The sequence below is a fragment of the Musca autumnalis genome, unplaced genomic scaffold (genome assembly GCF_047663935.1).
Source record: "Musca autumnalis isolate F117 unplaced genomic scaffold, ASM4766393v1 scaffold_3, whole genome shotgun sequence".
In the NCBI taxonomy this organism is placed as follows: domain Eukaryota; kingdom Metazoa; phylum Arthropoda; class Insecta; order Diptera; family Muscidae; genus Musca; species Musca autumnalis.
The window spans coordinates 67,296,679-67,320,563 of NW_027411866.1; the positions used below are offsets into that span (position 1 = coordinate 67,296,679).

At 39.1% G+C, this 23,885-nt stretch overlaps 1 protein-coding gene across 2 annotated transcripts in view; it reads right to left on the bottom strand.

Moving 5' to 3' along the window:
* Positions 1–23,885, bottom strand: part of Coa8 (Cytochrome c oxidase assembly factor 8) — a 60,887-nt gene that overhangs the window by 36,822 nt on the left and 180 nt on the right. For both annotated transcript variants that reach the window (XM_073979434.1, XM_073979433.1), the window contains exon 2: positions 23,620–23,859. In XM_073979434.1, the coding sequence (XP_073835535.1) occupies positions 23,620–23,859 (240 nt within the window). The remainder of the gene's footprint in view (positions 1–23,619; positions 23,860–23,885) is intronic.

Consider the following 23,885-nt stretch of genomic DNA (forward strand, 5'->3'; position numbering starts at 1 on the left):
ACAATTTAAGAATTCTGGTGAATAACCAATTAAAGTTATTGTTCGATCTTCCGGTCCTTGATATAGAATCATGTTCAAGATTGAAACAATTACAGCGGGGTATAAATAGTTGCATTTCTGCTATAGAAATGTATGATGTTTCGACCAACGATTGGGATCCGATTCATGTTTTCAGTTGCATCCAAAGATTACCCACAAACACTGTTCAATTGTGGGAACAAAATGTTCAAAATAAATTGGTCCTATCTTCATGGAAATATTTAGATTCCTTTCTTAAAGAAAGAATTCAGACACTTACGTGTCTTCGTGACATTAGGGGAATTGAATACAATAATAAACATGAAAGCAAGTTATCCAAACTGAGTCTTTCCAATTCCTCATCCACCTCTTCAGGTCGATTTTGTATTATGTGCCATAAGTTAGTTCATCCCTTAAGATTCCCATTCTTAAAATGCTCGATCGATAGTCGCTTTTCGGCACTTCGACGTCATCATTGTTGTATGAATTGTCTAACTCCAGGTCATGAAGTACATAAATGTCTAAGTAACCATTACTGTTCAAAATGTAAAAGGCGACATCACACGCTGTTACATCGTGCAAATTCCTTCCATATGGGTTCTCCTAAATCGACTTCGTCAAATTCTAATTCAAGTACGCCTAAAGTGTCGCAAAATGTATCAGTTCAAAACCCAGACCTCTCTTCTTCTTCGTCTGGTACCTTTTCAACAAATAGGCAAGTGTTCCACGTTGCAGAAAATAGGAAAGTCGTATTAGGAACGGCTATGGTGAATATCGTTCGCCATGGAGTTTCACACTCAGTTCGTGCCCTTATCGACCCAGCATCCGAAGCTTCCTTCATTACTGAGGAGTTACAATAAAGGATTGGCATTTCTACCACATCTACAGCGGTAACCATAGCAGGGGTTAATCAGACCGTTTCAATGAGATCAAAGAAGTGTTCATTCTGTATTGGTTCCACAATCGGTGATGAATTTCGCATAAACCTTAATGCTTTGGTAGTTCCTAGCATTTCCAACAATTTGCCTTCCACTTCAAATTGGTACTGGATTATATTCGCGTCTTCCAAATATTTGTTTATTTGACTGTAGACCAGTAGAAATTTTGATAGGTGCTGATCTATATCTACAAATTCTTTTACAAGGAATTAAGTTTAATATTTTGGGTCCTTTGGTTGCTCAAAATACAGTTTTCGGTTGGATCATTACTGGTCCACTTTCTCCAAGTATAAGAGTATATTCTACAGTAGTGAGATGTGCAAATCATGAGGAAAATAAAAGTTCGAATTGCAATTCTTACAGGAAAAGAAATATTTGAATTCATTTTCTCACATGTTCATGTGAAACATTCGCCATTTTTGGAATTTGGAATGGAATGGAATAGTATTTGAAGGAAATATTCAAAAAGACATACAGTTGTTATCGGTACACGATATTCGAACAATTCTCGCACTTCGCGTAAATTGGTTTTTTTCGGGCGTTAACCGTGGTCTTCAATTCGTGAAAAAAAATAACACGCTGTTGTGGGACGACCAATGATTTAATTGATCATTCTGGCCAAAAATGAAATGTTCGTGATGAATTTAAATATTTACAAACCACATGTAGTTGTAAACTTTGTAAACAAAAGGTAAAGATATTGTTTATACGAACAATATTTCTTAAATAAAGGATTAATCTTTTTTATTATAACGAAATTGATACTGCTGTTGTTTTGTTTTCTTTTTGGTTTTATTTTCTTTTATTGCCTCCGCAAACACAAACCGTTGTCAGTTTTACTTAAAACCAATGTCTTTACTAAGTATGTAAGAGTATTTACGTGGACAAAACATTTTGATGAAAGGTATTTAATGATGTTGGACCTCGGTATTAAGTCTTTCTTCAATTTTACGATGTGTTCATTCCACCGATAATTTTTTTGGATACAATGCCCAGAATTTTGAGTTTATTAACGTAAGACATATTAAATCTATTTCCCGATATATCTGTGCGAAAACAATTGTGCTTTCGACAAATGTGAAGAATTGAAGACTTTGAGAAAGATATTTTGGCAGCGAAAGTCTTGGACAATCTGTTGATATCAGTTATTATGTTGGAGAACAGATTGTTGGTAGTGGTATTATCCTTGTTAGAATTTAAAATGTACAAGTCATCGGCGTAAAGACAATGATATATTTTTGGATGTTGGTTGATGATATCACTTATTTGGTTAAAGGCTATTTGGAATAGCATTACAGAAAGTGGGGATCCTTGTGGGATACCATTATCCATTGTGTATTGCTCAGAGAAGAAATTGTTAATTCTAACCCGAAAATGACGTCCTGTTAGAAATGATTTTATGAAGTTTAAGGTTTTGTAGCCAACGCCCCATGGCAATAAAGATTCTAAGATGAAATGCTATTGATAATACGTATGCATGATTTTTTGTAGAGATGGCTTTTGATGCATACGAATCAATGTGTAGAAGTACGTCTATACAACCCTGATTTGATTTATATGCAACTTGGTTAATTGGAACTAGTTTGCGTGTACTTAGAAACCATTATAACCGATTAGCGATAATGCGTTCTAATAGTTTTGAAATGCAAGACTGTGGAGATATGGGTCGATACGCAGAAACATCTGTTTTGGTTTTGTGTGGTTTTGGGATTAGTATAATTGTAGAAGCCTTCCACGCATGAGCAATTATACTAGTTTTGAAAACATCATTGTAAAAGGAGAGCAGTTTTTGTTTGCATTTGTTGGATAAGTTTAGCAATATTGGGTATGATATATTGTCCCGTCCTGATGTGTTCCCTTTGACTTTTTCATCGCCAATAATAGTTCGGAGAATTCGATTTTTGATTCAATTGTAGATGCTTGTTGATCTAAAGCGATATTGAAAAACGTTGATGGAATTTTTGATTTGGCGGAACAAAAATCATTGGAAAAATTTTTGTTAGAGGATTCGGTTGACCTCTTATTACCAAAGTGATTAGCGATATCAACAATATCATTTATAAGTATACCATTGGACTCCATGGTTGTAAAGGAGTGGTGCTTACATTTTTTTGATAATCTATTGATTTTCTGGCACACAAAATTTAGGGGAAGTTCACAGGAAGCATAACGCTTTTGCATTGCAGTTTTTGTATAAATTTAAATTCTCCATTTTGATTTTCTAAATTTCCGATAACAACGCATCTTGTATTTGCGTAGGGTGTCCAATTCCTGATTCCACCAAGGGACGGTCTTTCTTGGAAATTGGAGTGTTTTTGTTACAAGCTACGTGAATGGCTTTTGTGAAGATCACATTAACTTTATTTGGGTTACCTTTAAGATTTTTTGTGTCCAATTTCTTATCGACATCAATTTTAAAAGAGTCCCAATTCGCCTTTTTTATATTATATTTGATCGATGGCTTTGATTTTATGAAAGAAGTACCCAACAAGATATTGGTAATTGTGGGAAAGTGGTCACTACCATATAAGTCGTCCAGTGTGTGACTACTAGCGGATGATAATAGGGATGTAGAGCAGCACGAAATGTCTATATTGGTGTGTGTGTGTGCCAAATGTTGACAAATGCGTGGGTTTTCCATCGTTGAGCACGCATAAATTTTGAATGTTAAGGGCATTTTCTGTAATACTACCCCGAGGATTAGTTGTATTTGATCCCCAAATTATGTTCCAGCAGTTGACATCGCCGACGAATACTATAGGTGTACGTATATTGCAAAAAAGATCTGAGATGTCGGTAAGTGTTTCGTCGGGTTTGATGTATACCGAAACAATCGTAAATTTTAAATTAAGAGTAACCTCAACTGACATGTTCAGGAGTTTAGAGTTGTTGGTAATTTGTTTTTGAGTTATACGGTTTTTAATAAAAACAGCGATTCCACTTTTAGCAGTTCTGTTATCCGGATGATTTGCTGAATACCAAGCAAATAGGGATGGCGCAATTATGTTTCCGTTATAATCCGGATTATAATCATTTATTAAATGTTGAAGATCAATATAATTATTGATCAAACCTTTAATATTCCATTGGATAATCTTAAAGTTATCGATATTGATAATCGAGATGGAATGTATCTTATAGTACGTTTAGACTTACGAAATCCGCTCGACTCCAAACGACAACTCCATAGCGCAACGCGAAAAAGTCCATTGGATTCATTTGCAGCATACTCCATGGAATCGACACTCGAAATCGAGCGGATCCAGAAATTCAAAAGTACTATAACAGATTAGCTACTTGTCATGTCAATACCTTGTGTGTCTATTTCAGACCTTCCTGCAGTGATTTTAGCAGGTGTCTCTTTGAGAGTATTGCTCTTTGTATCTGCATATGATGCTCTTGAGATATTGAGTGATGATGTAGTTAGGTTGCTGAGAAAAGAAGAGGTGAATTTTTTGCTTTGTTCATTTTGAGTGGGTGATGTTGATGTATTTGCGGGTGATGATGATGTTGAAGTATTTGTGGGTGATGTTGATGTATTTGTGTGTGATGTGGCAGTTTTAGTATTTTCAGTTGTGGGGCTGAGAGAGGAGATAGAATTGTTGGTTTCAAAAATGAATTTAGCAGAGTGTTTGATGATGAATTGTCAGTGGTGGATGTTGTACATATTGTTGAATCAGTTTCTTTTCTTAATTGTTTGTTGACTTTTTCAGTAGGAGATTGTGTTTTTGTTGTTTTCTCAACGGTAGTTGAGATGTTGTTGTCTTTGTTCATTGTATTTAATTTGAGTTTTCGCTCTTCCATTGCTTCCTCTAATTTCTCTACTGGTATTTCAAAATTCGTGAGCTTTGGTGATTGTTGGGATGCTTCTTTAAATGAGCATGGTGGAGCGGAGAGAGTGGTTACAGTTGATGCATTGGATCTTAGTGCATGGTGTGGGATCGTGTATTACAGAAGAACAAATTTCACATGCTATGTTGTTTTTGCAAAATTTTTTTGTGTGGCCTATTTTGTAACAGTTTTTACATTGCAAAGGGTTGTTGTTGTTGTAACAGAGTTTTTTTTATTATGTTTGTATGTTCGTTCCTCTGTTCAATCTGGCTCTGGGTCTATCTCCAGTTCCAGAAAAATGGCTGCTTCGATGGGATATAGCCACAGATCCACTGGAGTTAGATGGGTAGGTTTAGCGGGGCAGTTGAAAAGGTGTTCTGTGCCGTGCGGGCCCATGCCGCATACTGGGCAGATGTCTTGCACGGCGCGATCGATTTCCGCCCAATAAGAATTTAGGCGACTGCATTATCCCGAGTGTAGTTGTACTCTAGTTTGTCGTGGCAGCTGACGCTCCTCAGCTGCGATAGATGGGGGATGTACTCCGAGTACTTTATTCACACTATAATTGCTTAAGGCCTTGGCAACTGCGTCCGTGTGAATGCTATTCAAACCTGCTTGATATGCTTATTGATCTACGTGTTCTCTCCTGTATCGTTTGACCTCTCCCTCTACAGCATGGATATTCCTTCCTGATCTGCCTGAACGTGTCAGGCCTACCTACAAGATGGTGATTTTGATGGCTCACACGGTAACATCCAAGCAGGTACTGCAACGAACGCATCTCATTGTGTTGCTTCACTGGAAGAATCTTTGCCTCCTCATATAGATGGTCCACTGAAGATTTGAGGAGGCACCCTGTTGCTGTTCTCAGAGCGGCGTTCTGGCAAGTTTAAATCTTTTTCCAATTAGTATCACATAATCTCGGGGACCAGACTAGAGCCGCATAGCTTACCACAGACCAACCTATCGCGTTAATTGTGGTCAACAAGGTTTCTTTATCTGCACCCCAAGTGCTGCCGGCTAGGAACTTGAAGACCTTGTTCCTACTTTTCAGTTTGTCGCAGATAGCTGTGGCGTGCGCGCACGACGTGAAAGTATGTCGAATGTGACCCCTAAAATTTTGGGGCAGTTTGTGGTCGGAATTCTGCTACCGTCGACCACGACATTCAACTCACGTCCGAACTGCGCTGTCCATGTGGTGAACAGAGTGGCTGTAGATTTTGTGGCGGAAATCTGCATATTCCTCGAATGGAAAAAGGTTGTAAGATCGGTTAAGTAGTTTTTCAGTCTCTCACAGATGTCATCAGGATAGGTACCTGACGCCAAGATCGTGATATAATCCGCATACGTTACGATCTCGATACCGTCTGGAGGGGGGCGGAATACAGGAGAGGTAGAGGTTAAACAGTTCCGGAGATATCACCCCTCCTTGGGAACTCCCTGTTTCACTCTACAGGGCTTCGACCTCTTCTTCCTGAGTTCCACGTACGACTGGCGTCCACATATTTAATTGACTATCCAAAGTTTCAAGCTTGGCCGGAGGGTTGTTTGCTCAATGTCCTCAAACAACGTGGAGTGCCTGACTATATCAAAGGCTTTTGATAAGTCAAGCGCCACCATCACTGTTCTATCGCACGGCCGTCTCTGGTTGAGTCCTTGACAAATATGTGTGGTAATGGTGTGCAGCGCACTTGTCGTGCTGTGCTGCTTACGGAATCCATGCTGATGATCGGCAACTTGATAGCTATTTCTGATACTGGGGAGGACTAAGGCCTCAAGGGTCTTTGCTACGGGCGACAAAAGCGAAATCGCCCTGTACGATTCACTTTTGCTGGAATTCTTGCCGGGCTTCCGTAGTGGGACCACCCTGCCCATTTTCCACACTTCGGAAACAATGAGGGTGGATAGCGACAAGCTGAGAACTTTAGTGAGATACTCCACTCCCGGCTCATTCAGCATTACCATGGAGATTCCATCAGGCCCAACGCTTTGGATGATTTAGCGTTCCTGATGGCATTGGCAACATCATCCATTGTAAACTGTGGTGGTTCCTCCCCGGCAGGAAGAGATCTGATGCGACGTAATACTCTTCTCTTCGCCCTGTCACTCTTGGGGTGCTCGACAAACTGTCGATTGAAATAACTTGCGCACCTCTTCGGGTCAGTCAACGTAACGTCGCCAAACTTGACTGAGGTCCTATCTTCCCTTCTTCCAGGGTTCGAGAGTGACTTAACCGTTGCCCACAATTCACCTATACCGGCTCCAATGTTGCAACTCTGCAGATGATTTAACCACTTGTTCCGCTTATGTTCGCCGACCAGCCTGCTAACTTCCAGTGTCAGCTCCCTGACTCAGGGGTCATTGGGATTGGTTCGACGAAGCTCATCACGCTCATTTGCTAATCCCATCACCTCTGCTGGGAAGTTTGGTCTTACTTTGGGTATTCGACCAGCAGGGATATGGCGAGCGGCTGCAGCAGTGATGATGTCTCGGAACGTCCATTCCGCTACCCGAACATCAGAAGGATTGGGCAGTTCTCTGAAACGGTGATTGGTAAACTCTCTGAAATCCGGCCAATCAGCTTTCTTATGATTGACGAATGTGCGGCGTTCAGAGATAATGAAATCGGGTGGTCTGCTAATGGTGACAATTATGGGGAGATGGTCCGATCCAAGGGAAATGACGGGTTGCCAGGTAGCGTCATTTGTCAGACCAGGTGACACGCTGGTTATGTCTGGCGAGCTGTGACACTCTCCTCTAATTCTGGTAGGGGCGTCCTCATTGACCTCTGCTCAGCCAGCGCTGTACCTAAAGTCCCCCAGGACCAGACGATTATGACCTTCCAAAAGCGGGCTAATGTTAGGCACGTAATCTGAGATACAGCTATTTCTCGGCGGGATGTATACGTTCAGCAACTCTATCTCGGCAGTTCCACACCTGACTGCTACCCGCATACATTCCATGTACGGGTCATTAGAGACAGGCTCAAGCGAGATAGGCCTGTATTGGACAGACTGGTGCAATAGGAAAGCTAATCCCCACCTCCACTTCTGGTGCGATCCTTCCTTAGCACGGTGTAACCATCGCAACGTTGTAAGCTATAGTTGTTGTTGAGCTTGGCTTCTACATTGTACATTGCAAAGGGTTTGGTACGTATTCCTTCACTCTGCATGGGATTATGCCAATATCAACAGTCTGTGGAACTTCGTAGAGATCAAAATCGAGAATATGCATGGGTGTATTAGATAAAATGCCGTTTTTAAATGAGGTTATCTCCTTGCATCCAACAACTCCTTGGGCAAAGGCCTGGTAGACTTTTCGTGCATATTGTTTTTAATGTTGCATGGCGTTTGATAAAAGAAAAATATTGTATGATTTCGACGGTTGATCGATATGTTTGCTTTTCGTGATTACGAACTTTGGACATTGCTGCTTCTTGGTTCGTGTTTGCAAAAAAGGGTGATAAACCATGGAATTTCCAAGCACGTTGTTGTTGTAACAGTGTTTGTTAATATGTTTGTATGTTCATTCATTTGTTCAATCTGGCTCTGGGTCTATCTCCAGTTCCAGGAAAGTGGCTGCTTCGATGGCATGTAACCGCAGATCCACTGGAGTTAGATGAGTAGGGTTGGCTGGGCAGTTGAAAAGTTGTTTTGTGTCGTGCGGGCCATGCCACATACTGGGCAGATGTCTTGCACGGCGCGGTCGATTTCCGCCCAATAAGAATTTAGGCGACTGCAATATACCGAGCGTAGTTGAGCCAAAACTACTCTAGTTTGTCGTGGCGGCTGACGCTCCTCAGCTGCAATAGATGGGGGATGTATTTCGATGACTTTATTCACACTATAAATGCTTAAGGCCTTGGCAACTGCATCCGTGTGAATACTATTTAAACCTGCTTGATACGCTTGTTGATCTAGGGGTTCTCTCCTGTATCGTTGGACCTCTCCCTCTAGAGCATGGATATCCTTCCTGATCTGCCTGTATGTGCCGGGCCTACCCACAAGATGGTGATTGGGATGGCTCACACGGTAACATCCAAGCAGGTACTGCAACGAAAGCATCTCATTGTGTTGCTTTACTGGAAGAATCTTTGCCTCCTATCGCGTTATATGTGGTCAACAAGGTTTCTTTATCTGCACCCCAAGTGCTGCCGGCTAGGGACTTGAGGATCTTGTTCCTACTTTTCAGTTTGTCGCAGATAGCTGTGGCGTGCGCGCACGACGTGAAAGTAGTGTCGAATGTGACCCCTAAAATTTTGGGGCAGTTTGTGGTCGGAATTCTGCTACCGTCGACCACGACATTCAATTCTCTTCCAAACTGCGCTGTCCATGTGGTGAACAGAGTTGCTGTTGATTTTGTGGCGGAAATCTGCATATTCCTCGAATGGAAAAAGGTGGTAAGATCGGTACGTTACGATCTCGATGCCGTCTGGAGTAGGCGGAATACAGGAGAGGTAGAGGTTAAACAGTTAAGGAGATATCACCCCACCTTGGGGAACTCCCTGTTTCACTCTACGGGGTTTGGACTCCTTGTTCCTGAATTCCACGTACGACTGGCGTCCACACATATAATTGACTATCCAACGTTTCAAGCTTGGCCGGAGGGTTGTCCGCTCAATGTCCTCAAACAGCGTACGGTATCAAAGGCTTTTGATAAGTCAAGCGCCATCATCACTGTTCTATCGCACGGCCGTCTCTGGTTGAGTCCTTGACAAATATGTGTGTTAATGGCGTGCAGAGCAGTTGTCGTGCTGTGCTGCTTACGGAATCCATCCTGATAATCGGCAACTTGATAGCTATTTTTGATACTGGGGAGGACTAAGGCCTCAAGGGTCTTTGCTACGGGCGACAAAAGCGAAATCGGCCTGTACGATTCACTTTTGCTGGCATCCTTGCCGGGCATCCGTAGTGGGACCACCCTGCCCATTTTCCAGACTTCGGGAACAATGAGGGTGGATAGCGACAAGTTGAGAACTTTAGTGAGATACTCCACTCCCGGCTCATCCAGCTGCTTCAGCATTACAATGGAGATTCCATCAGGGCCCAACGCTTTGGATGATTTAGCGTTCCTGATGGCATTGACAACATCATCCATTGTAAACTGTGGTGGTTCCTCCCCGGCAGGAAGAGATCTGATGCGACATAATACACTTTTCTTCGCCCTGTCACTCTCGGGGTGCTCGACAAACTGTCGACTGAAATAACTTGCGCACCTCTTCGGGTCAGTCAACGTAACGTCGCCAAACGTCATTTGTCAGACCAGGTGCTCAGCCAGCGCTGTACCTAAAGTCCCCCAGGACCAGACGATTATGACCTTCCAAAAGCGGGCTAATGTTAGGCACGTAATCTGAGATACAGCTTTTTCTCGGCGGGATGTATACGTTCAGGAACTCTATCTCGGCAGTCCCACAGCTGACTGCTACCCGCATACATTCCATGTACGGGTCATTAGAGACAGGCTCAAGCGAGATAGGCCTGTTGTACAATTGAGAATGAGTTAGCCTAGAGTGGACTGTATGCGTTTTTAGCAGTTGTAGCGGTGGCAACTCCTTCAAAAGTTTGTTGGAAATGAAAAGGCAGTTTCTTCAGTAAAGTGGTGACGCAGCGGGTTTTATTCGATTGTTTTCTTTGACTTCTGTTTTACAAGTGAATTTCGTTTTATTTATTAGGCATGTTGTGGTAATATAAACATAGAAACGTTTGGAATAAGAGATGAAATGGCAGCCTTTGCTCCAATGAGTGAAAGCTCAGTTGGAGATAAGGTTGCCATATTATCGTAATGCGATTTAGGATAAAGATCTGTTGAATGTGGATCTTAAGTTTAAATTTAAGACTAACAGAAGAGACAATGTATTGAATTATGACTATTTTGTTGAAGTCGCTTCAACATGCCGGGCCCTCTTGCGGTAACGCAACTTAGTACTCGCAGCCTCGGTATGTCATCTAACCGAAGGCCGGGGGCAGACGGGATTTGTAAGCTGGAATCATTGCTAAACGTAAGAACTTATTATATGTGTGAGCATAGGGTTGGCAACGGTTTGGAACAATTTTACATAATTTCGAGTTGGCATGTAGTGTGAACAATATGTTCCGTAAGTGACTATTTTCAGACAGTAATCTTGGACTCTTGCTGTTGAATGGTATACAGAGAACCGGTAGTCAGCAAGCAAACAAAATTCGAAATGATGACAAAACCCACTTTTATGTTGCATCAGTTCCCAAAATAATTACATCAATAATCGATTTTCATACATGTTGATATGCTGCGGGTTTCATGAACCATAAGAGAATTTTGTATCAAAATAAAGGTTGGGAAATGACATCAACAATTTTTTGACGACTCTGCTGCCTTTCTCCTTTTGCTGCGATGTTCAAGGCACGAGCAGAGTAATTATATGTACGTATGGTTTCATACAGTAGTGAACTCACAAGAGGCAACAATTTTATCCAAAATGTGAATATGTATACAGCAATACGAATACTGGTAATTTAAAATTGACAAGTTCAATTTGTAGTAGTTGGAAACAAATCAAATATCAAACAAATAAATTAAATGTTTGCTTTGATTTCGTACTTATTTTTTTCAGATAAATATTATTGTGGTAAGCGTACCGTAAAATTGATTATAGCTCTGTTCCTTAACGTTCAAGAATCTTCCAGTTTTACCACTTTTTACTCGAAAAGCGTTCCTTTACTTCAGACACAATACAATTCATATGGGAGCAGTTTACAACTTTTGCCGGTTTTACCATTTTCAGAAGTAAAGAAACAGGCCATATGATGTTGGTATATTCAAGCTCAAAAATGGATATTTTGTTGTGACTTGAGTTCCTTTGCTTTGAAAGGTGTTAATTAGTTGTTGTTGCTTTCAATATTGACTATGTAAAATGTTGCTCAAACTATGGTTTGTTGGCAGAAAACAGTTTGGGAATGGATCGTTGTTATATATAAAGAAAAATATGTTAAATACCTTAATAAACAATGGCCATAGAAAAATTTTTTAATTCACGTATTTTAAAAGCACTCCACATTCGCTGCTCTTCTTATACCCTGTGTCAACGTTTGTGTTTACATTTTAGTATTGCGGTGGGTATTTAAATTTCCTAGTGCTCTTCTTTCTTTGCTGTTAATTGCCGATTCCACGCATTATGTTTTGCTTCATTTCTTTTCTTTTGTTTGCACTTATTGTTGTTGCAGTTTTGTGCATATTTGCCACTTGCTGTTCTTTAAACAATTACAATTAACACTAGATATTTAATAAGGATTTATAATAATTCATCTCTTTTTTTGCACTTTTTTGTGTTAATTGTGGCCCAGGTACAACAAATTTTTAATTGCTTTTAGCTCAGGATTTTTTAATATTTGTGTTTTAATACTACATTTTCCTTTTGGCATTTTGACACCATTTCCAAATGATTTTGTATAGTTTCAGCAAATTATTTTGGTTTTTTCAGTATATTTAACTTTTTCAAACTAATTTTGTATAATATTTTAATCACTTCAACCAAATATGCACCAAGTTTCTGCCTATCTGCAGGTGTTTTTTGTTATTACTATTAATTATTCCCTTTCTGTTTTAGAGGTGTTCTCAACGTCGGCTAGTTAGAAATAATTATCGTTGATCTTTTTGTGTGTTTTTCGCTACCGTGAGCGAACTTTTTTTATGTTGTGGGTAAGGGCTCGCTTCTGCAGACTCTTTTTTCTTAAATTTGTTTTTGGCTGTATGTTGTAGGAAAGAGTTTGCTCTTTCTCTTATGCAATGTGGTTCACCGTACGAGTGGACCTATCTCAGTAAAGAAATTAACGTGGGTGTGTTTGGTTGTATGTTGATGGTGTGGGCTTAGGTGTGGCGGGTAATAAGGGATTTATTATACTCAGCCAACGGCATGTGATGGGTATGTTCAGTGTGTATATCGGATCCTAATGATTAGACACTACCGGCCAGTATTGGTTGACGTGCGTTTTGCAGATGCGACCTTTGCGTTACCAGTAAAAAAGTTGCAATGTTGTTGTCGATTGTCTCCCTTATGTTTTTTTTCACTAGATTGTGGATGGACGTATCGACATAAATAGAGCGGGGAGTGTAAACCAACTTGTATGTTTGTATGTTGTTTGTTTTACAACAGAGATTGGTTTGTGTAACAGAAAACGAAAGTAAAGAGTTTCCAAAATTTTTTAGTTATGAGTAATCTCTTCTTTTGTGTCAATAACCTTGTTATTGAAAGAGATTTAAATCAAAATGATTTTGTTGCGTAATTAATTTGTAAGCGGATGGAACAAAGATGAGTTTTGCTCTTTATAAGCGGATGTTCCCTTTTGTAGCGGATGGATTAATGTTTTAGAACGGGTAGAATGAATCCACTCTTAGCGGGTAGAATTAATCTACTTGTAAAGTAAACTCCTTGTAAAGAGATTTTGTGCCATGAACGTAAGCTTTTTTTGCGTTTTATTGTACAAAAAAAGATGTGTGTGTATGAATTCAACGATTGAATTCAAACAGCAAATAACATCAACGAAAACAGAAAAACCCCTATATGCTCACACTTTAATAAGAACTTACCAGAGATCATCAATGAGTTACTTGCCCCCGTAAGCCAATTGAGCACGCACAAGTTTTTTGGGCCTTTTGCTTTTTTAACACATGTGTTTTCTTGCACTCGGTATTTTTTCCACCACCACAAAAAATACTTACGACGCATCAAGACCGTTGCTTGTGCGTAATAAGTAAAACAAGTGTCCATCGAATTTTGCACTGTATACAAAACTCGCAATCGTAGATAGTTTGCAATTGGCTTATCAAGCAGAAGCACACACACAACACTACAAAAAATGAACAATTGTAATTTTATTTGTTGTTGTTTCGTTTGTGTATGCTTTTCTTTATTTGCTTGGAATGTTGTGTGCTTTTGCATGTTCTTTTAACGTTTGAAAATCAGTGTTAGAAGATTATTTTAGCTCTCACTCTCTCGGAGAGCACGAGACAATCGGTTGAATTACAAGGGTTGAAAACAATACTTGATGTGCAATGAGCAAAAAAGTAAGATAGAAAATGTTATTGCATATTTAAAACTACTTAGCAAAGCATACGCAAGTGTCAAAAAATATCCATTTTTAAATAACTTATTTTTTGAGTGGCTAGACACACTCGTACATATTTTGAGAATGGCAAGCAACACTTCCATTTATTTTTTAGAGTAGCAAGCAGCACATACGCTTGTTTTTTAGCATGTGGCTTATGAGTGTCAAAATCAGCTACTTGTGCACTTCTCTGGAACTTACATACCTTTTTCCAATTTGTATGTTTATTTCTTGCTCGGAAGGTTTGAAGGTTAAAGCGGTGGACGTAATCCAATGTAAAGGTTCCTTTATTCCTTTGAGGCTCGAATGGACCATGTACAATTGAGAATGAGTTGGCCTAGAGTGGACTGTATGCGTTTTTAGCAGTTGTAGCGGTGGCAACTCCTTCAAAAGTATCAGCGATTGTTTGTTGGAAATGAAAAGGCAGTTTCTTTAGTAAAGTGGTGACGCAGCGGGTTTTATTCGATTGTTTTCTTTGACTTCTGTTTTACAAGTGAATTTCGTTTTATTTATTAGGTATGTTGTGGTAATATAAACATAGAAACGTTTGGAATAAGAGAAGAAATGGCAGCCTTTGCTCCAGTGAGTGAAAGCTCAGTTGGAGATAAGGTTGCCATATTATCGACAGACTGGTGCAATAGGAAAGCTAATCCCCACCTCCACTTCTGGTGCGATCCTTCCTTAGCACGTTGTAACCATCGCAACGTTGAAAGCTACAGTTGTTGTTGAACTTGGTTTCTACATTGTACATTTGTACATTGCAAAGGGTTTGGTACGTATTCCTTCACTTTGGATGGGATTATGCCAATATCAACAGTCTGTGGAACTTCGTAGAGATCAAAATCGAGAATATGCATGGGTGTATTAGATAAAATGCCGTTTTTAAATGAGGTTATCTCCTTGCATCCAACAACTCCTTGGGCAAAGGCCTGGTAGACTTTTCGTGCATATTGTTTTTAATGTTGGCTCTGAAGAAATGCATTGTATGGCTTTTGATAAAAGAAAAACATTGTATGATTTCAACGGTTGATCGATATTTTTGCTTTTCGTGATTACGAACTTTGGACATTGCTGCTTCTTGGTTCGTGTTTGCAAAAGATGGTGATAATCCATGGAATTTCCAAGCATGTTGTTGTTGTAACAGTGTTTGTTATTATGTTTGTATGTTCGTTCTTTTGTTCAATCTGGCTCTGGGTCTATCTCCAGTTCCAGGAAAGTGGCTGGTTCGATGGGATGTAACCACAGATCCACTGGAGTTAGATGAGTAGGGTTGGCTGGGCAGTTGAAAAGTTGTTTTGTGTCGTGCGGGCCCATGCCACATACTGGACAGATGTCTTGCACGGCGCGGTCGATTACCGCCCAATAAAAATTTAGGCGACTGCAATATACCGAGCGTAGTTGAGCCAAAACTACTCTAGTTTGTCGTGGCGGCTGACGCTCCTCACCTGCAATAGATGGGGGATGTATTTCGAGGACTTTATTCACACTATAAATGCTTAAGGCCTTGGCAACTGCATCCGTGTGAATACTATTTAAACCAGCTTGATACGCTTGTTGATCTAGGGGTTCTCTCCTGTATCGTTGGACCTCTCCCTCTAGAGCATGGTTATCCTTCCTGATCTGCCTGTATGTGCCGGGCCTACCCACAAGGTGGCGATTGGGATGGCTCACACGGTAACATCCTGCAACGAAAGCATCTCATTGTGTTGCTTTACTGGAAGAATCTTTGCCTCCTCATGTAGATGGTCCACTGAAGATTTGAGGAGACACCCTGTTGCTGTTCTCAGGGCGGCATTCTGGCAAGTTTGAATCTTTTTCCAATTCGTATCAAATAATCTCGGGGACCAGACTGGCGCCGCATAGCTTACCACAGACCCACCTATCGCGTTATATGTGGTCAACAAGGTTTCTTTATCTGCACCCCACGTGCTGCCGGCTAGGGACTTGAGGATCTTGTTCCTACTTTTTAGTTTGTCGCAGATAGCTGTGGCGTGCGCGCACGACGTGAAAGTAGTGTCGAATGTGACCCCTAACATTTTGGGGCAGTTTGTGGTCGGAATTCTGCTACCGTCGACCACGACATTCAATTCTCTTCCAAACTGCGCTGTCCATGTGGTGAACAGAGTTGCTGTTGATTTTGTGGCGGAAATCTGCATACTCCTCGAATGGAAAAAGGTGGTAAGATCAGTACGTTACGATCTCGATGCCGTCTGGAGGGCCGGAATACAGGAGAGGTAGAGGTTAAACAGTTCCGGAGATATCATCCCACCTTGGGGAACTTACTGTTTCACTCTACGGGGTTTGGACTTCTTGTTCCTGAATTCCACGTACGACTGGCGTCCATACATATAATTGACTATCCAACGTTTCAAGCTTGGCCGGAGGGTTGTCCGCTCAATGTCCTCAAACAGCGCACTGTATCAAAGGCTTTTGATAAGTCAAGCGCCACCATCACTGTTCTATCGCACGGCCGTCTCTGGTTGAGTCCTTGACAAATATGTGTGTTAATGGCGTGCAGAGCAGTTGTCGTCCTGTGCTGCTTACGGAATCCATCCTGATGATCGGCAACTTGATAGCTATTTTTGATACTGGGGAGGACTAAGGCCTCAAGGGTCTTTGCTACGGGCGACAAAAGCGAAATCGGCCTGTACGATTCACTTTTGCTGGCATCCTTGCGGGGCATCCGTAGTGGGACCACCCTGCCAATTTTCCAGACTTCGGGAACAATGAGGGTGGATAGCGACAAGTTGAGAATTTTAGTGAGATACTCCACTCCCGGCTCATCCAGCTGCTTCAGCATTACCATGGAGATTCCATCAGGGCCCAACGCTTTAGATGATTTAGCGTTCCTGATGGCATTGGCAACATCATCCATTGTAAACTGTGGTGGTTCCTCCCCGGCAGGAAGAGATCTGATGCGACGTAATACTCTTCTCTTCGCCCTGTCACTCTCGGAGTGCTCGACAAACTGTCGATTGAAATAACTTGCTCACCTCTTCGGGTCAGTCAACGTAACGTCGCCAAACGTGACTGAGGTCCTATCTTCCCTTTTTCCAGGGTTCGAGAGTGACTTAACCGTTGCCCACAATTCACCTATACCGGCTCCAATGTTGCAACTCTTCAGATGATTTAACCACTTGTTCCGCTTGTGTTCGCCGACCAGCCTGTTAACTTCCAGTGTCAGCTCCCTGACTCTGGGGTCATTGGAGTTGGTTCGGCGAAGCTCATCACGCTCATTTGCTAATCCCGTCGCCTCTGTGCTAGGAAGTTTGGTCTTACTTCGGGTATTCGACCAGCAGGGATATGGCGAGCGGCTGCAGCAGTGATGATGTCTCGGAACGTCCTTTCCGCTACCCGAACATCAGAAGGATTGAGCAGTTCTCTGAAGCGGTGATTGGTGAACTCTCTGAAACCCGGCCAATCAGCTTTCTTATGATTGACGAATGTGCGGCGTTCAGAGATAATGAAATCGGGTGGTCTGCTAGTGGAGACAATTATGGGGAGATGGTCCGATCCAAGGGAAATGACGGGTTGCCAGGTAACGTCATTTGTCAGACCAGGTGACACGATGGTTATGTCTGGCGAGCTGTGACACTCTCCTCTAATTCTGGTAGGGGCGTCCTCATTGACCGTGCAAAACGTAGAGCTGTCAATCTGGTCAGCCAGCGCTGTACCTCTCTGGTCGTTTCCGAGGGCCGAATCCAACATCTCATGATGCGCATTAAAGTCCCCCAGGACCAGACGATTATGACCTTCCAAAAGCGGGCTAATGTTAGGCACGTAATCTAAGATACAGCTATTTCTCGGCGGGATGTATACGTTCAGCAACTCTACCTCGGCAGTTCCACATCTGACTGCTACCCGCATATATTCCATGTACGGGTCATTAGAGACAGGCTAAAGCGAGATAGGTCTGTATTGGAGAGACTGGTGCAATAGGAAAGCTAATCCCCCACCTCTACTTCTGGTGTGATCTTTCCTTAGCACATTGTAACCATCACTATATTCTAAGCTACAGTTGTTGTTGAGCTTGGTTTCTTGTTCTTCCGACTCATGAAATCTACTATTTCCTCGATCTTACCCGGAGTCCATTGCAATTAAATTGCAAAAAAGATGCATTCCCAAGCATGACGGTTGCGTTTGTTTCTTTTTTTTGCGTCTAGGAGAGGCGGAACTTGGTTCCCCTGGGTCCAGACTAGCATAGTAGTTTCCTCCAGGGGAGAACTCCATTACGAGTACCGATCACTAACAGACAGTAATAGAAAAACTTGTATGACGAGTACACAAAAAATATGATATAGAGAATGAAATTTGATTTTTTTTTTTTTATTTGGAACATTTCTTCCTGTGGCACAATCCTCAAAAAGTGAAGTATTTTAGGAGATTTTGACTCAGTATGGAATAAGTTTTAATTAAGAGTCTAAAAGTTTAACAAATAATTTCTACCTACAATATCTCATTTTGTAACGTAATTTTCTAAACAAAGTATTTTACTTAGATATCTAGTTATTTTTGGGACTTACAGTGAAATTTTGTGTAGAATATTTCTTCTTTTAACACCTTTCGTCTAAAACTAAATTTCATGTTACTTTCATGCATCAACCCGAAAAAAGAACAAAACTAATTTATTCAAAAAATATTTGGGTGTTTTGTTGGCAACATTGATGTATATATTTTCTTGATATATATTGTAAATATATATTTCATTTATTCGGCGACTTATATTGAAATTTGGTGGAGAATATGTTTGTCTTTGACGTCTTCTATCTAGAATGAAGTTTTGTGGGACAAAACTTAATAAACTCAGATAAAGATTGTAAAGATGTAGATTGTAATTTCTTATATGTGGTCTTCGGACTTTGAAATTACCAAGTATAATTAAATAAATAAAATAAAATAAAGTACAACATTAACCCTAAAACGTGATTTTACTTTTGGCAGATTCCTGGCGTTTAGGTACGATTTAGATTTTTGGTGTATTCGGGGACCTATAGTAAAATTTTACGACATATAATATTGTAGAATATTTTGGTCTGATACGATGACATTTAAAGGAGTTTTTAAACGTTTTTCAAAAAAAAGGGACCAAAAGTACCCGTTTAGTGACTCGCATGAGCGTTCATTTTTTCATAAAAAGATACACCGCATTGCTGTCAGTAATATTGCCAAAGACGCTTTATACCTAAAATACAAGGATTCCAAGGAATCTGATGCCAAATATTTGAAATCCTGTATAAATGGGCGGAACTTGCCACGCCTATTTAGGATATTTCCCGACGTAAACAAAACGCCGATACATGTGTCTTCTTTTTTCGGTCCTCTTTCATAATCTGGCCGAATTATCGTGTAATTATTTTTTGTGTTGTACAGTGTAATTTGCGACGTAGTGATCATGTATCATTGTTTGTTAGTGATCTTCTTGGGGTGTCTTTTGGCAATTATGTTGATCTTCGTATTCTGCAGTGTCATAGGGTTATGCGCATCTCCGACTCATTTCTTGGGGATAGTTTTGTATTTGTAGCTCATCCCGTAATCCACAACTTCTGCTGCCTAGATTTTTGATTTCCATTGGTGAAAGATCTTCTGTTGTTAGGGCAGTGAGTCTGTGGAATCAGCTACCTCTGGCGTTACGTTATTTTACGTGTACCAATTATTCTTATAAGCATAAAGTCTTGGAATATCTGCGTTCTTCTTAATTATGGAATTGTTTATAGGCTGGGAAGCCTTGTCAATATTGTTTGTATAATTCGTATGTTTTTGACACGATTCTGTTATTTTTTTCTTAATTTGTAGGGTTTCTACTATATTCAGTAACTATTCTTGCTCTTTTTTTGAGAGCAATAAATAGTTGATAGTATTAACAGGTTCGAAATTGTTTGGTCGAACAAAATTTGTTAAGCTACTGTAACAAAAAATTACATTTTTTCTTTCTCATGAAATTTTTTTTTTATATTTTGGAGATTTCAAATGAAAACTTATATTTTTCTGAAATTTCTGTACAGAAAATCATGGTAGAATAATAAAAAAATAATAAAATAATAATAAAATAATAATATAATAAGATAATAAAATAATAAGTAAATGTACATCAATAATAAATAAGAAATATTTTCAAATTTGTATTTGTATACTTTGTGAGAGAAACTTACAATGAAATTTGAATTACTTCTTCATGTCATATCATAACTACAAATTCCGTAGTGAATGTACTCCATGTTTATTATGTCGTATCCGAGCTATATAGACGTCTCGAGGCTTAACAATCATCATATATCCAAAAATTGCGAGTTTAGCATTGTGGGAATGGAAGTGAATGAAAAAATTTCTATTCGTGGACTATATCTTGAAAGCCATATAGAAATTTGTTTCACTGCCTTCACCTAAATTTTCTTATTTTAATGTTAATTACGTCGTTCGCTCCCACAATTACGTACTCAAATTAACCCGTTCATACACGGAGAAAAAAATACACAATATACAGTGCTGCTCAAAACATTTGCAACTCAGACGCCTATATCACATACAGTCTATTTTTAGGGACATTTTGAGTTTTGAAATATGTTTGTTTTTGTTATTTAATTTTTTGTTGACCATATTTTCAAGATTTAAAAAGGATTATTCAGTTATGAACACATATGTTTAAAAAATGTGTGAAATATCGGAGGAACATATGTTTTAGCCTGCTCAAAACATTTGCAACTCCGTTGTATAAATATCTATTAGTTTATTTTTGACGAGTTTTTTGTATTGATTGGCATCAAATTGTGTTTAATCAGATGAAGGGGACAAAAAGCTTTTATGAGGAGCACATTTTATCCCACACATGTTTACATTTGATAGACAAGTATGCCGAAAACAAGACATGTCTAATTTTTTAAGAAAGACTTAAATTATGACCAGAAATTTTAATCAACGTTTTGCTAAAATGGTAATTTTTGAAAATTGTGGATCCCACGAGGTCCAAAAATAAACATAGGAACATCACAATATGTAAAACAGAGCTGGACACCGCGTAAAAAGAACTAAAATCGCCATAAGATGGGAAGGAGATGCAAGGACAACAACATCTACTGCAGGGGATGGTCAAATAATTATACGAATTATTAAGCAGATCTCTCAGAGGTCATCAACAGATGTTAAAAAAAGACTTGACACCGATAAATCTATGCAAACACCTCCGATACATACCAAGGACACCGATATACCAAAATAGGCAAATTTTGGGAAAACAGTAATTTCCAGGAAAAGTGGAATTTTTCATAGAAATTATGGAAAAAATGCCTGGTAATGTTTTGGGGTAGTGAAACCTAGTACTTCTCCTCGATATAAATCAATATTTAAGTTATATTACTTGAAAAAATTTGATTGATCACCAGAACGAAAGATAATAGAATTTGTCCCCTTACACGAAAAAGTTGACCCAAATTGTAGAAGGTGTTTTATACTGCCCAGGAGGTATTTTTATGGACAGAAATGTTACAGGATACATGAGATCGAGATATTTATCAGATCCAAGAACTTATCTGACAGGTAGCATGTTAAAATCTCACCATGTACACGCCAAAACTGTCGTATAAAAGAATGTTTTGGCATAATACTGCATCTAAACGTATATATGACCACGTAAAAGTAGTGATTTTTTGAAAATATGCTTAAGTTCTTATCGAACCCAATCAGCTATAGTAATCTAAATTCATATAGGAGGTTCCGGGACTCCAATCTGGACTCTAGACTATTAAATATCGAATAAAACCTTGCTATTTAACAATTATCCTTAAATCACAGGATTCCAAAGGATATATTAATTTATTTAGTTAACTGGTTTCCTTAACGATGTCTCCAGATAATAAATAAAATGTTTAATTCACAATATATTATCAAAACAAAAATAATTTCTTCAAATTTTCTCAGTTGCAAATGTTTTGAGCAGGACCAAAAGTGAGTTCGAGCTTTGTTTTGTATATTTTTTGTAAAATGAGTGAAACTTTTGCAAATTATTTTTTTTTCCTTAAAAAGGATTCAATAAACAATCAATCTACAAAAATATTGGCATTTCAAATCCACAAACTACCTCAGAACTATATAAAATATGAAATAGTCATTCCAGTTGCAAATGTTTTGAGCAGCACTGTATGTTTGGTTCCAAACATCCAAATCCGGTACGAAAGAACCCGCTGCCATGGGATTGGTTTTAATTAGTACTATGGCTGTGCATTTCCTCCATTGTTTGCATAAATCCAATGTCAAGTATATGCAATGTCTGTTGAATCGAGATGAAACATAGGCTAACCGACTAAATCTAACTTATAACGAAAAAATGGATTCTCGAAATTTTTATCAAAAAGCCTGAAACGAAGAGAAACGAGAACCTAAAAAAATAATGGAAACTGGCTTTTTGAAATAAAATTTTATAAATTAAAAAGTATATTAGCAACGCATATATTACATTTTCATACAAAAGGCTCTCCGTTCGTTACATTTTATTAGCATTTCTCTAGAGATCCCTAAGAGCAAGTCGGTTTGTAGATTCCTACCACAGATAGCGACACCATTTCTTCCCAAAACAAATCATATACATTTCCAAAATGTTGTTATAAAATAGCTCTATTAGAAACAAAAAGTAATTCCCGAACTTGAAATTCTTAAAGGGGTGCAGTTGGATGCAGTTCGAGTCCATGTCGAAATCCTTTTGTACGATAAAACAAAATCAGTTTCGAAGAGCGGAGGAAGTAAAATCTAGTTATTTAGTGTATTCGTTTGAATAAATAAAGAGTTTTGTTTGTCATGAAAATCATATTTCAATACAGCATTTTCCAAACAAGACGTGAAAATTTCATGCCACAGGGTTGGTAAAAATTACATGCCAAAAGTTTAGTGAAAATATAGTCTATGCAATGCCATGGGTTCGTGAATATGAAGTTCTAGCAACTGGCTAAAATGTCATGTCAAAGATTTGGTGAAGATACCAGAAATATGTTATGTTATGCAGGTTCTGAACAAGCCCTATATAGATGATACAGCTAGCACAAAAAGAAACTGGTTTCCAAACACAAAATATATTTTTCTTTTGCTTTATAACAATTTGCATGGTATTTTTAACTAAAATGACTGACTTATTTTCATTTTAACAATTACTTTTGGAAGTAAACAATTATTCGGGTTCATGATTATTTGATCATTTTATGAAAATATTATGACAAAGACCAAGTCTTTCACGACTTCAATTGCACTCATGAAAATTCGATAAAAAAAATATCGGATCTTTCACGATTCCATTTAAACTCATGGTAATTCGATTTTGGGATATGATGCGTATGTAAATATGATACGTTTCAGTATAATGATCCTATTTAACAAATGGCATTTTGGAAAATTAGGTAACATTGCGACGGATCCAAAAACAAAGCGTTTAGCGGTTTTGGTATCATTACTTACTGTCATTCGAACATGACTGATAAAACCCCATATACTCGGCCTCATAAGAATGATATTCTATAAAACAGTTTTCTATTTTATAAGGCGTTTTGCTTCTCCTGTAGAATTATGGTTTTGTTAGTTACGTCTTTGGTCATTTATGGTTACGTATATTGCATTGGCTGTAAAAACATTTATGAGAAATGGCATTGGTACTTGCCGAAATTTGGCCCAGACAAAATTTATATCGTTATACTCAGGGCCCGATATACTCGTATAGTCCGTTGTATCGGAAACGGGCCTTAAACTAGACTTGTTCCCAACATTTTAGCACTTACCTCATAGAAACGTTTATTATGTCTAGACCAAAATGAATTGTTCCACTCTTCCACTTCTACACGTTTTAATCTTAATTTTTTCTCAGCGTTATTTTCATCAGGTCGTACGCATCGAACAAAAGGGCGAATATTAGAAACTCTATCTGGAGGTCCAATGTAATCATGTTGAATCTCATTTGGATTCGGTTTCTTCAAATAGAGGTTTGATGTCTTAGTAGCAGAGCAAAACCTTCTAATATTCTAAAAATTTGTTCCAAAATTATTTT